Below are 12435 nucleotides of genomic sequence, written 5' to 3'. Positions count from 1 at the left end.
CATGCATGAAACTGATCTTGAAATGGCAGATGTAAAAGAATTTCCCAAGAGTAAACAACTAATTATTTTGTATCCCCATCTGGAAAAAAATTAAATGCATCATCTCTTTCTCTCTCTCTCTCTCTCTCTCTCTCTCTCTCTCTCTCTTCTTCTTCTTCTTCTTCTTCTTCTTCTTCTTCTTCTTCTTCTTCTTCTTCTTCAATGCATACTATTGCAATATAATATCTACCAATGGTAATTGTTGGAAGGTCAGGATAGCTCTGCAACCTTATTAACGATTATCAGTTCACTATCCTTAAAGCATAATCACCGCCATGATCTAAATACATGTAGTAATATGTGCACTCTGTCAGAAGATTTGAAAATTTCTGCATCTGAATACGGAAAGGCTGATTAACAACTAAAGTGTCATTAATTCACATTAAGAAGTTTTTACGGATACTAATTCACGAGATTTTTTGTAACTTGACTGTGTAATTCTGAACAACTCTCGTGTTTATACTTGCAAGTTAAGCAGCCAAGTCTCCAGTCACAAGAGTTGAGCAGTGTTGCGTCTGATCATTACATGAATATACTGGTGATCAACGAGGAAAGTCAGACTCCATTGATGATAAAAGACTCCCAGTCTAATCCACGAGCTAAGGCTTCAAGCTAGTAAAATTAATCCAGATCCTTAGCTATTAAACTGAACGGCACCACCACCTAGAACAACCTTTCTATAATAAGCTCATAGATGAAAAAACGTGATAGGCATGTAAGTAACTTAGTTACTCACATGAGGTCATATGCTCGCAAGAATGGAATATGCATATCAGGGAGAACTGAGTATTATAGAGATTAATAATGGAAGAAAAGACAATATTTGAATTACAGTGCAAAACTGGATAAATTAGATAACGGTAAAATAAGTTATAAATTCGATACATATAAATCTTAAAGAAAGAGATGAGTAATCATATGCCTGGATGAGAGAAAGGTCTTAAAGGAATTGTGAGAAGGATAATGTTACTTGGCATTTGTATTTAGAGGACGGTGATAAAAGAAATGTAAGAATTATAGAAACATAACATTGCTTAAATATTTAACGAAAAACCACAGTAGTAAAAAAAAACAAAACAAAATATTCAGCAGAAGTAGGATAAGTATGGTTTTAGATAAGGAAGAGAGTGCATTAACCAAGTACTATCAAGGAAACAACTGTTCTAGAAGTTTGAGAAGAAAATAAAAGAAAAGAAGATATGTGAGGGGTACATGGAAAAATCCGTAACACATCTGTGAGGGCTACTAAAAGTACGAAGGAAATTCAGCTTAGCCTTTAACAATAAGAGATGGGAAAGGGACTGGTTTGCTATGAAATTTGATCTAAGGTATGAGTAGGTTACGTTTACTAGGTTTTTAATGTTCTGTTGGTGGATCAGTGAGAGAAGTCAAGGCCAGAAGGAGACGTAGGTGCAAGTTTGAGTGGAAATTAAAGGTTTCTTAAATGGAATGCGATATTAGTGGACAACATAGATAAAAAAAAAAAATTGAGGAATAAAGAAACTGACTTTTTCACATATTACGTATCTCAAGAATTTCAAGATAAATGAGAAAAAGAAAATGTATCCATACCCGATTTTTCCCAATACATTTTTCTTTTTCAAGCATAAAACAGTTAGGACTTACTTTTGCTTAAAAAAAAATAGTGAAAATATAACGAAGCTAGCGAAGATCCAGCAGCCAATATTCAGAGTTGTTGTGCGCATTAAAAGCCTAGAAAATATCACAGCGTTTCAGGTGTTATGGGAAACTTGTAAATTACATTAAAAGTCAGTTCGGATTTAGGTAGATTCTCCCTTCAAGATGTGTCATTGGATGAAACACAATACCACTGGAGTAGATATGTTATGAAACCTCAAAAGGAAAATATGTAACTACATTTTGTCAAGAGCTTTAATCAATTTTTATAATAATTCCAGTTACAAAATATTAGTTAATACGTTGAAGGCTAAATATAGAAAACCTAAATTTCCTGCCTATAAAATAGTTTTCATAACCAAAAATTCAAGCAAAACACGGAGACTGTATCTTACATCCATAAAATAATTACCAATTTCATATTTCGTAAAAATTTCAAAAGAATAAATTCCTCTGACGATAAGGGGAGGACGATTCTTACCTCCGTGCTTGGAAATAATGAATTATTTATTGTTCATAATCCCATAATCTGCATATAAAAATACACACTTGAAAATGTTTTATATATATATATATATATATATATATATATATATATATATATATATATATATATATATATATATATATATATATATATATGCATATATATAATATATATATATATATATATATATATATATATATATATATATATATATATATATATATATATATATATATATATATATATATATATATATGTATATATATATATATATATATATATATATATATATATATATATATATATATATATATATACATATATATATATATATATATATATATATATATATATATATATATATATATATATATATATATATATATATTTATATATATATATATATATATATATATATATATATATATATATATATATATATATATATATATATATATATATATATATATATATATATATATATATATATATATGAGAGAGAGAGAGAGAGAGAGAGAGAGAGAGAGAGAGAGAGAGAGAAAGAGAGAAACTTCTAATATAAACGGTTTGATCATCTGTAAAACATGTTATTCCCATTGCAAGGGTCATTTCAGATCAAGGGGCCTTTTCGAGTCTTGTACAGAAGTAAAAAAACAATATATATATATATACATATATATATATATATATATATATATATATATATATATATATATATATATATATATATATATATATTAGAATATATAAATATATATATATATATATACTTAGAATGCTAAACGTAGTAAAGACCTCACGAAAGGAATTATTTAATGTAATTGCTTCACTTATAAAAGTGGTTATAACGGGAGCTTTTTTGAACGTTTCAAAAGAAGCATCTTCTCTCTCTCTCTCTCTCTCTCTCTCTCTCTCTCTCTCTCTCTCTCTCTCTCTCTCTCTCTCTATTTACAAAGAAAGACGTACTGTAACAGCTAAATGCGTAGAACACAGAGGGATAAGCGAACTCTGTTTACCCGTCTATATTCTATGCATCTAGCCGTTACTTAAGCATTCTTTAAAAAAAATACTTACACTACATTCAGAAAGCCCCAAGTGAAAGCACTTCTTGTCCCGTCCATTAATGTATATGTATTCATTGTATTTATTTTTGACTAAGGTTCTGTTTAACTTTTCTCCATAGTTGCTAAATTCGGAGAAGTTGTGTTCGCATAATCAGCACATGATCCCATAAAACCTCTTTTACACAAACACTCACACACACACATATATATATATATATATATATATATATATATATATATATATATATATATATATATATATATATATATATATATATATATATATATATATATATATATATATATATATATTTATATATATATATGTGTGTGTGTGTGTGTGTGTGTGTGTGTGTGTGTGTGTGTGTGTGTGGTGTGTGTGTGTGTGTATATATATGTGTGTATATTGCCATAAACTGAGTCCTTGGTGTGGATGGGATTTGGGACAATTTATTATTATAGACTGCCTTCTGTATCAAGGGTGGTCCCCGATTATGAACAAAAAGGAAAAACTACTGGAATTTACCTTAGAATCTTCCTTGATTTACATAAATAATGAAGGTCGCCGATTTGGAATTAGAATTCTTTTACATTTAAAAGAGGTTTATTTACAGAGAATGGGGCAGGTATGTGAGACCAAAGGACACATAAATCACATATGATGGATCTTAAATGCAGTAATTTAAAGACACACAATGTGATTATGAAGGACCACAGAGGCAACAACTCCCAATAAAACATTTAACTCTGATATGCGAAAATGCATCAATTAATAGGCAGTAATGCAACAGAAAGGGGTAAATTCCAGGATAATGGACATTAGTTAATCAAGATGATTTCTGTGTGGGCAACAGATTCTTGTGATCAGGCTGTGACCAGGAATGGTTGCAAAATTTGGATGGCAGTCAGTAATGGGTATCCTGGCATAGATTTGTGAACTGTGCAGGGTATGTCAGCTCCTGGAAGAGAATTCCGGAGTTAGTACAAGCACGGGGGGTTTTGAGGGGGGGGCGGCAAATGAAACCTCCCTTGTTACTAGACAAAGCACAATGAATCTACACACTAGGGAGGAATAGATCACTTGAGTTACTTAAATTAATTTGCCCTTAATTTACACTATGGAGAGAATATTTGAATGCTTATCACTGAATTGTATTAGGTTGATTTCAAAGCAAGTCATGGGACGATTCACGGGCTGCTCGAAGTAGGGTGACTTAACAAATGTGCTGCTTTTTTAAGAGGAAGAAAATTGAGGTTTGGAGAAATTAAAAAACCAAGGAATTTCACGGACAGAAAATGAGCTGGCTTATTGACTAATTGCGGTCGACGTATCTGGGGCCTGTAGATGTTTTGCGTTGAACATTTGAGGTTTGGCCGGTCACAGTAGTTAGTTTTCACCAGTTTGTACATGTGTCTCGAGTGCGGGTTCTGCACGGAGTCTGCAAGGAGTCCTTGCCTTCTCAGGAAACCCAGTGTGTGCCTTCCAGCTTGTTTGCTTCGAAGTCTAGGCCTAGGTTGATCTGCAAAGAGTCATAGAGCCAGTAAAGTAGTGGGGAAAAGTGGGTCTTATGATTAAGTACTTAGAGTTTAAGTTCCTATCTATCTCACAGCCTGGATTCACCTCCCATCCCCTAGCGGACGGGCCACTAGTACATATCGTGTGATGGGGATGAGGGGGGTTTGCTATTGCTCTACCCCAGGTCGGCTGAGTTGGGGCTTCCCCTACATGAGTTCAATCAGGCGCTAACTGTCCTTTCTTAGTTCAAAATATGTTTGGTCTACATTGCCTGCCATGTTTTCTAGGCTCAACAGTCAAATGAAAGGTGAAATTATTCCCTGAATAAATTAATTCCTAGCTGCCTGACAAGGGAGGAATGGAAATCTTTAACAGTTCCTCCCTTTGGAAAGGCCTTCACACCCTTTCGGGTTTGAAGGTCTTGGCTAAATAGTAATTCCTCCCGACTGGGCAGCTAGCGACCCTACATAAATTGTGCTTTGGCACTGCAGTTGCTAAAGGGGCTTATCTAATTGCTAAGAGGGGTTCTGAGTTGGCTAACTTCACATCTATAATGGGCCTAACCTAGCTAAGGGTATGTACACTTCTGCTAACTGTTTCCGACGACAGGAGAATTCTACACCTAGGCAAATGCAAATAGTAAATAACTAACCTAACCTACTATCCTATGACTCTGGCACTGAACAAGTTGGCACAGATGAATGGACCGCAACGAATTATGATTGGCACAACGCTTTATGATTAACATGCAACACATTAAAACATGAATAACCTGAAGGGTAAATCACAGTATTGTAAGGTTTAGTGGCTTTGTGGTTGTTCCCCTGAAACAATCAGAGTGTTGGTTGTTCTCTTGTTGTCTTGCCACGGTGGCAGGATTGTTGACGACTGAGGAGTTGGGCCGGACGTCATCAGTCAGTTTCTAGGAATCGAGCAGTTAGTATCTTGTTTGTAGAGAGTCAGTTATGGAGCAGCTTTTCAGGCATGATTTACCTGTTGGCGAGGGAGTTCATTCTTTGTATGTATTTCTGTCATCGCCGGTGACTTCGACGAGAATGTTGGAGGACGATCCTGTCCTTGTGCCTATGAGGGCCATCGTCTCCATTCGCAGCTTATTGCTGTTTCAACTGTCTGACCGAGTGCGGCTGTCTGACTGGCACTGTCCCTGTAAGCCGCTTGTATCTGTGTCGACAGTCCAACTAAATATGGCTGTCTGTTTGGCACCCTCCTTGTAAGCAGTTTGTAGCTGTTATGGTAGTCCGTTTGAGTAAGGCTATCTGTTTGGCATCGCTCTGTGTTTCGACGACTTTACTGATTTCGTCTGATGACGTAACTTGTTTTGATTTTTGAGTAACGTTGCTCATTGAATGTAACATGTTTATTGTGTTAAAGAATTTTAGTGTGAGGGTTTGTAGCCTGTTTAATTTGATTATGGTTTGAGCCTTGTGCAGGAATGATGAGTATTTAACACTGCATTTATATAAGAGGTGTTGTTTTGCTGATTCCATTTTAAAAATGATTAACTGACTCAGGAAAAGCTATTATTATTTATGATGCTTGCTAATTGTTTAATTTTTACTGATTGAGTTGATTTTGTATTTTTGAGCCTATTTAATGTTTATGGCATTTCTATTATGTTGTTCCTGTCATTCACGTTATGCTCATATATGTACTGACTTTTGAAACTGACTCATTGTATATAATGTATATAACTTTGTTATAATAAATTAGTTTAAGGTCGCTTTTTTTTGTTTTGTTCAGCTCCTTCCTCCTCTGTCTGCCTCAATTTCTGCCAGTCATTCCAATCCCGATATTTTTGTATTTAAAGAACCTGTTGAAACAGCTGCGGTTCATTACAGTATACAATTAAGTAAGGTATCAGTTTCAGTCTGGAGTGGGTTTGAAGGAGGTTAGTTAGAAAGATGTTAGCGTTACAAGTGCCTAAGGGGTTAGTGGCTAGCTTGCTACTATGGTACAGGGGTTATTCAGGCTCACTGCCTGGAGAGCACATCAGCTATTTTCTTGTCTGTGCCCTTGATATGCCGGATTGTCCCATTGTGGTCCTAGAGATCCAAGCACCACCGCATGAGGCGCCTATTCTGATTCCTGAATGTGGTCAGGAAGACCAGGGGGTTGTGGTCGGTAAGGACTGTCAAGAGGAACTTGTGATCACAATGGTAGGCCTCGAAATGTTTCATGGCCAGGACCAATCCCAAGAGCTCCTTCTCGATGGTGTTGTATCTTGTCTGCTCCGCGTTCAATTTCTTTGAATAGTAGGCGATGGGGTAGTTTACTTGATCCTGCTCTTGGGAGAGCACAGTGCCAACCCCTATGTCACTGGCATCGACCACTAAGTACAACGGGTGGTCATAGCCTGGGGTTCGTAGCACCTGCTTACTGACAAGGATTTCCTTGAGACAGTCACAGGCCTCCTTGCATTCTTGGGTACATCAGAACTCCTGGTTCCCTTTGAATGATTTGGTGATGGGGGTGGCTGCTTCCAATAGGTTCGGGATGAACCGCCGGAGATACTGGATCCGTTGGGCGTCCTTCTTCGTGGTAGGGTAGGGCATCTCCCGAATGGCATGTATGTTTGCATCGTTCAGCTTCAACCTGCCGCTGACTACAACGTGGCCTAGATAGGTGATTTCTGCCACTCCAAACTGGCACTTCTTCGGGTTGACTACCAGGTTCGCTCTGTGCAGGACCTCAAAGACCTTGGCCAAGATGCACCAGTGCTCATCCCAGGTGTTGGCATAGACCACTATATCGTCAAGATATATTACTCAATTGGCCCCTCGAGCACCTTATTCATGAGGCGCTGGAAACAGCTCGGCGCGTTTCAGGCCAATGGGCAGGACCCTACACTAGTAGTGTGCAGAGGTTGTCGAGAACGCTATTAGGGGCCTAGACTCGGTGGACAGGAGGACTTGCCAATACCCCTTCTCCAGATCAATTTTGCTCAGGTAGGGGATTGACCTATCCTATCCAGGCAGATCTTGATTCGTGGAAGAGGGTAGGGTTCCGGTTTGGTGACGGTGTTTAATTTTCTAAGGTCAATGCACAACCAGTCTCCCCCACCCTCTTTGGGGCCAACAATACTGGGGAGGCCCAGGGACTATGGGACTGCTCAATCAAGCCCAGATCCAGTTGGAGTTGAACCCAGGCCTGTATCCTCTCAGCCCGCTGAGGGTTGACTTTACAGTATCCCTGGGCTATAGGTCACGTTGATTCCACCAGGTGGATCATATGCTCTGCCTTGGATGTGCATCCTTTGTCACCTGCGGATACTGGAGGAGGAGCTTGTGGGTGTCCTGTCGCTGGGCCTCGTCAAGTCAGGGGTGATGTGGTGAAGATGAGCTAGGATCTCTGAATTCTTCTCCAGAGAAGGGGCCTTGGTCACCACACCAACCATTGCACTGGTGGGGGAAGGTTCTCTCATCACCTCAGCTGGAATGGCTTGTTCCCAGAAGGGTTTAAATAGGTTAGTATGAAGCCATTTCGTCCATCTCTTCCCACAGTCCACCAAATAGTTGAGTTGGCCCCTCTGGGCCAGAATCTTGTGGGGGCCCATGAATTGGGTCTCGAGCAGCTAGGAAGCCCCTAGGTGGAGTATGAGGACCTGATTGCCCACTTCAAAGCTGCTGGTTCTGGCGTCCGTATCAGCCTGCAGCGTAGCTCTCTGTTGGGTAGCCGCTTCATGGGCTTGGGCGATGGCCCATGCTGCCTGTAGGTTCTGCTGGAGGGAGGGGAGGTTGTCAACCCATGCCGCCCTCTCCGGATCAGCCCAGGCCTCATACAGGACCTCCAGTGGAGCCTGTGTGGAATGAGCAAATAAAAGCTCAAATGGGCTGTATCTGAGAGCATAAGGAAGATTTTCCTCCCAACTGGCGCCATTTTCCTCAGCCAAGATGGAGAGCGGTGACCGGAGTGTTTGGTGGAACCTCTCAATGATTCCCTGGCTCTCTGGATGGTAGGGGGTGGAGTAATGATGGGTAATGCCATGACTGGCTAGACTGTCCCTGAACTCTTTGGACATGAAGCTTCTCCCCTCGTCACTTTGGATGGATGGTGGCTGGGAACCAGAACCAGAACCGACAGAAGAAGTGCATCAGAGCCTTGATTGCATTCTTGGAGCTGGTGCTCCATACTGGTATTGCCTCCGGATAGCGGATGAACCGGTCTATGATCGTCAGCACATGGGAGTTCCTGGATTTTTGCTTTTTCTGCCCCTCGGGGGTGTAGTAGTCAATGAATACATCCTGAAAGGGGATACCGACAGAGGGGATATGTTGGAGGGGTGCCCTGGGGACCACTTCATTTGGCTTCCCCGCAAGCTGATAGGGTGGGCATGAGGCTATGTAGGATTTGACTGACCGACGCCACCCAGGCCAGTAAAGCCTTCCTTCCAAGGCCTTGGTGGTGCGGTTCACCCCAAAGTGACCACCCAGCCCGTCATGGGCCAGTTGGAGGACATGATCCTGCAGCTTCCGGGGCACCACCACCACATTTTGTACGAGGTGAGCTGGCTTGTCCAGCCCCCGGGAGACCTTGTACAGTACCCCCTCCTCAAGGAGATAGCTGTCCCTAGTGAGGTCCTTCAGGTCCTCTATTTGGCTGAAGGCCTCCTCGCAGAGAGGGGTGAGTTCGTCGTCCTCTCGTTGGGCCACAGTCGTAATGGGGTGCTTCGGACAGCCAGGGTAGCCCTCGTGCCAGTGACCGCGCCGAACACAATTCCTGCAGGGGGTGGGTGGCTGGGCGCAGTTGTAGGGGCATTGCTTGGCATCTTGGGCCCCAGAGGGAGTTTTGGGGTAGCCCCTCTCTTGAAGTGGTACTCTCCTTCGGCATGGACGTACTTATTGCAGATGGTGCACGGAGGTTTGTTAGGCGGTCCGTTCCGTGGGAGATTTGAGCCTGAGAGGTGTCCGGGTGGCACTATTCAGCATTGCAAGGTGCTGTGGGATGGGTTGTACGTCTCCCGGCATCAGCTAAGCGGCAGGCTTCCTTGAGAGCGGCTGGCTGTTTGTCACTAAGATACACAGCAAGAGGCCCAGGCACACACTGGAAGAGGTCCTCCAGCATGGTCAGGTTGAACAAATCCTCAAAGGTGTTGCACTGCATAGATTCGAACCAGTGAGTCCCAGCCTGAGTCTTGTGACAGGCCCATTCTGTCCAGGACCAGCCCACGTTCTTAGCCATACCTCAGAATCGTTGTCTCCACCTCTCAGGAGTAATTTCATACTCCTTGGCGATGGCCTCACAGACGGCAGCCATGTCTCCTCGTTGATCTCTTTCCAGCGCTCGGTGGGCAGCCTTACCCTTCCTGTTCAGGTACTTGGTGAGCAATAAGGCCCTCTCGGATGGGTTGACATCATAGGTCTCGAAGAGGAATTTGATCTCTTTGAGACATTGTTCCGGCTCATCTTCAGTCCATTTGCCGATGAGGTTATTGACTGTTGATAGGGGTGTATGTAGTGCAGATGGTGTGGGGCTAGATGCTTGTTGGGCTGCTAGAGCTTCTGCACTCTCCTTCTTGGCTCTCTCCAACTCGAGCTCCTTGTCCTTGAGGGCTATCTCATGCTGCCTTCTCCTTTCTTCTTCTTCTCTTGCATGCTGTCTCCTTCGCTCTTCTCTTTCTTCTTCTTCTCTCCTCTGCTTGGCTTCTTGCTGTCATCTCCGTTCTTTTTCTTTGCTCTTGTTCTGTCTCCTCTGCTCTTCTCTTTCTTCTTCTTCTCTCCTCTGCTCGGCTTCTTGCTATCTCCTCTGCACTTCTCTTTCTTCTTCTTCTCTCCACTGCTCAGCTTCTCACTGTCTTTTTGCTTCTTCATAATTTCTCTTTTCAGCAATCTACTCCTTTACAAACTTGTGAAGGGCCTGGCTGGTGAGGCTGTCCTCCCGTCCTATATCCCTGAAATATTGGCGCTCTTCAGTTGACATGTTGCTGATGGTGAAGGGCGGCTAAGTGGATTGACTGGGTGTTCCTGGAGGAAAGGGTTTGTGACGATGGGGAAGTGTCCTTTTAATTATTGGCATTTCAGTGAGTGGCACCTTGTAATGAGATGGCACTAGGGTTGAGTGTGCCATGTGAAGGTCACACTAGGGGAGCGTTCCTGAAGGAAGTCTAAGTCCTTATGGGCAGATACACTAGGTCATGAAGTGATCCTGAAGGTATATTATTCCTTATGGGTAGAAACACTTAGAAAATGGGAGTGATCCTGAAGGCTCTATGGTCCTTATGGGCGGATGCACTGTTAATGGGGTGTTCCTGAAGGAGCTAAGGTCCTTATGGGTGGAAACACTGGTTGTACGGCACTTTGTTTCTTAAGTACAGGTGCAATGGTTTAGGAGTGATTATTTTGGTTGGGTGGCACTGTGGTGCCTGTGCACTCCATGGAGCAAGGCAAAATGTCAGTGCATGAAATGGCACTGAAGGGAATGACACTCTGCCTGAGGCAGAAGGTAGTAATGAGTATGCAGGAAATGAGAGACTCCAGCAGAAAGTAAGTGAGAAAGGAAAGGGAAAGACGAAAGATAAGTGCTTCAGTGATAGGGTGGTTTGGCAGTGCCACAGGTTAGTGGCATTGTGAGAAATAGAACTGTGGCGTGACACGAGTGGGTCACTAGTTCTAAGAACTAGAAATCGATTCCTAACTTGGGAAAAGGAAGCCCTCTCCTTGACATGAGGAAAGGGAGTACATGGAGAGTGCATTCAATATGCAATTTGGGGCTTGCGGCATGAGCAAGTCTAGAATGAGATATACCCAATGAGATATACCCAACTCGTGTACGACAGTTGAATAACATGTAATTAAATAGATGTCCTTGTGGTCTATGGAGTACGAGAATTGATCTGGGATGAAACATGAAAAAGGAAAGCAGGTATGCAAGATTATTTGCTGAACACGATCACTTATAAATTTCACACACTGTGTGTATGATAAATGAATAATCAGTTTGGCTCTTAAAAGTTCAAAAGTGAGTTACACTAAAGAAAATTCTTTGTATTCAGCTTTAATGATTTGTGGGTTGTTTTCCAAACTCGTAGATAAATTTGCGTCAATCCTGTGTTAAGATAAAAGGAAAAGAAAAGAGAGGAATCTCTCTCTCTCTCTCTCTCTCTCTTGCAGGAGTATCAGGGTAATGGAGCGTATTTGTTATGAATTTTAAAGCCACTTTATTTTATGCTTATAAGACAATAAATTAGGTTTGCGGAATTACGTAAGTTACTTTTCTTATACGATGAACTTTTTTTGGTATTTACATATTTTTTTCTGTCTCGCCCTCGTCATGACAAGTGATATGTTGGGTAAAGGGTTGCAAAATTTTCAAAGAGATTCACATCTTTTACGGTTTACGTTATGATGAAAAGTGACGAAATTTCGTTCAGTGAACGGGAGGTGTGGGAGCGAGTCGTTTGTGTGAAAACAGCTGATCTCTCGCTTGCGTGCTTTGTTACGTGACAGAGAATGGGAAGTGAAATTAGAGGGAACAGTAAAAAAACACTCTAGTTTCTTCGATAAATGCAGGTTTCGAATGCAAACTCAACCTAATTAACTTTAAACATCAGCAATGTCTTTACTTTACTTTGGTACACTGGGAGGGTCTTTAAATAACTATGCTTGGGAATGTTTTTTACTGTTACAACAATGGAATGGTTTGCACATGCGCTGACTGAACAACAGCAACTCTTT

At 41.2% G+C, this 12435-nt stretch overlaps 1 protein-coding gene across 1 annotated transcript; it reads right to left on the bottom strand.

Annotated features, from left to right (window-relative positions):
- Positions 1-8336: 8336 nt before the first annotated feature.
- On the bottom strand, positions 8337-8783 carry LOC136849375 (uncharacterized). The gene has a single exon (XM_067122731.1). It carries the CDS (start codon positions 8781-8783, stop codon positions 8337-8339), a length of 447 nt encoding a protein of 148 aa, XP_066978832.1.
- Between the last annotated feature and the right edge of the window lie 3652 nt (positions 8784-12435).

This window comes from Macrobrachium rosenbergii, chromosome 2 (assembly GCF_040412425.1).
Source record: "Macrobrachium rosenbergii isolate ZJJX-2024 chromosome 2, ASM4041242v1, whole genome shotgun sequence".
NCBI lineage: Eukaryota > Metazoa > Arthropoda > Malacostraca > Decapoda > Palaemonidae > Macrobrachium > Macrobrachium rosenbergii.
The sequence above is the reverse complement of the archived record's forward strand: the minus strand, read 5'-3'. Positions and strand labels throughout refer to the sequence as shown.

Excerpts from the sequence above, each read along its gene's own strand:
- LOC136849375 (XM_067122731.1), bottom strand. The coding sequence starts at position 8,783 with ATGTCCAAAGAGTTCAGGGACAGTCTAGCCAGTCATGGCATTACCCAT.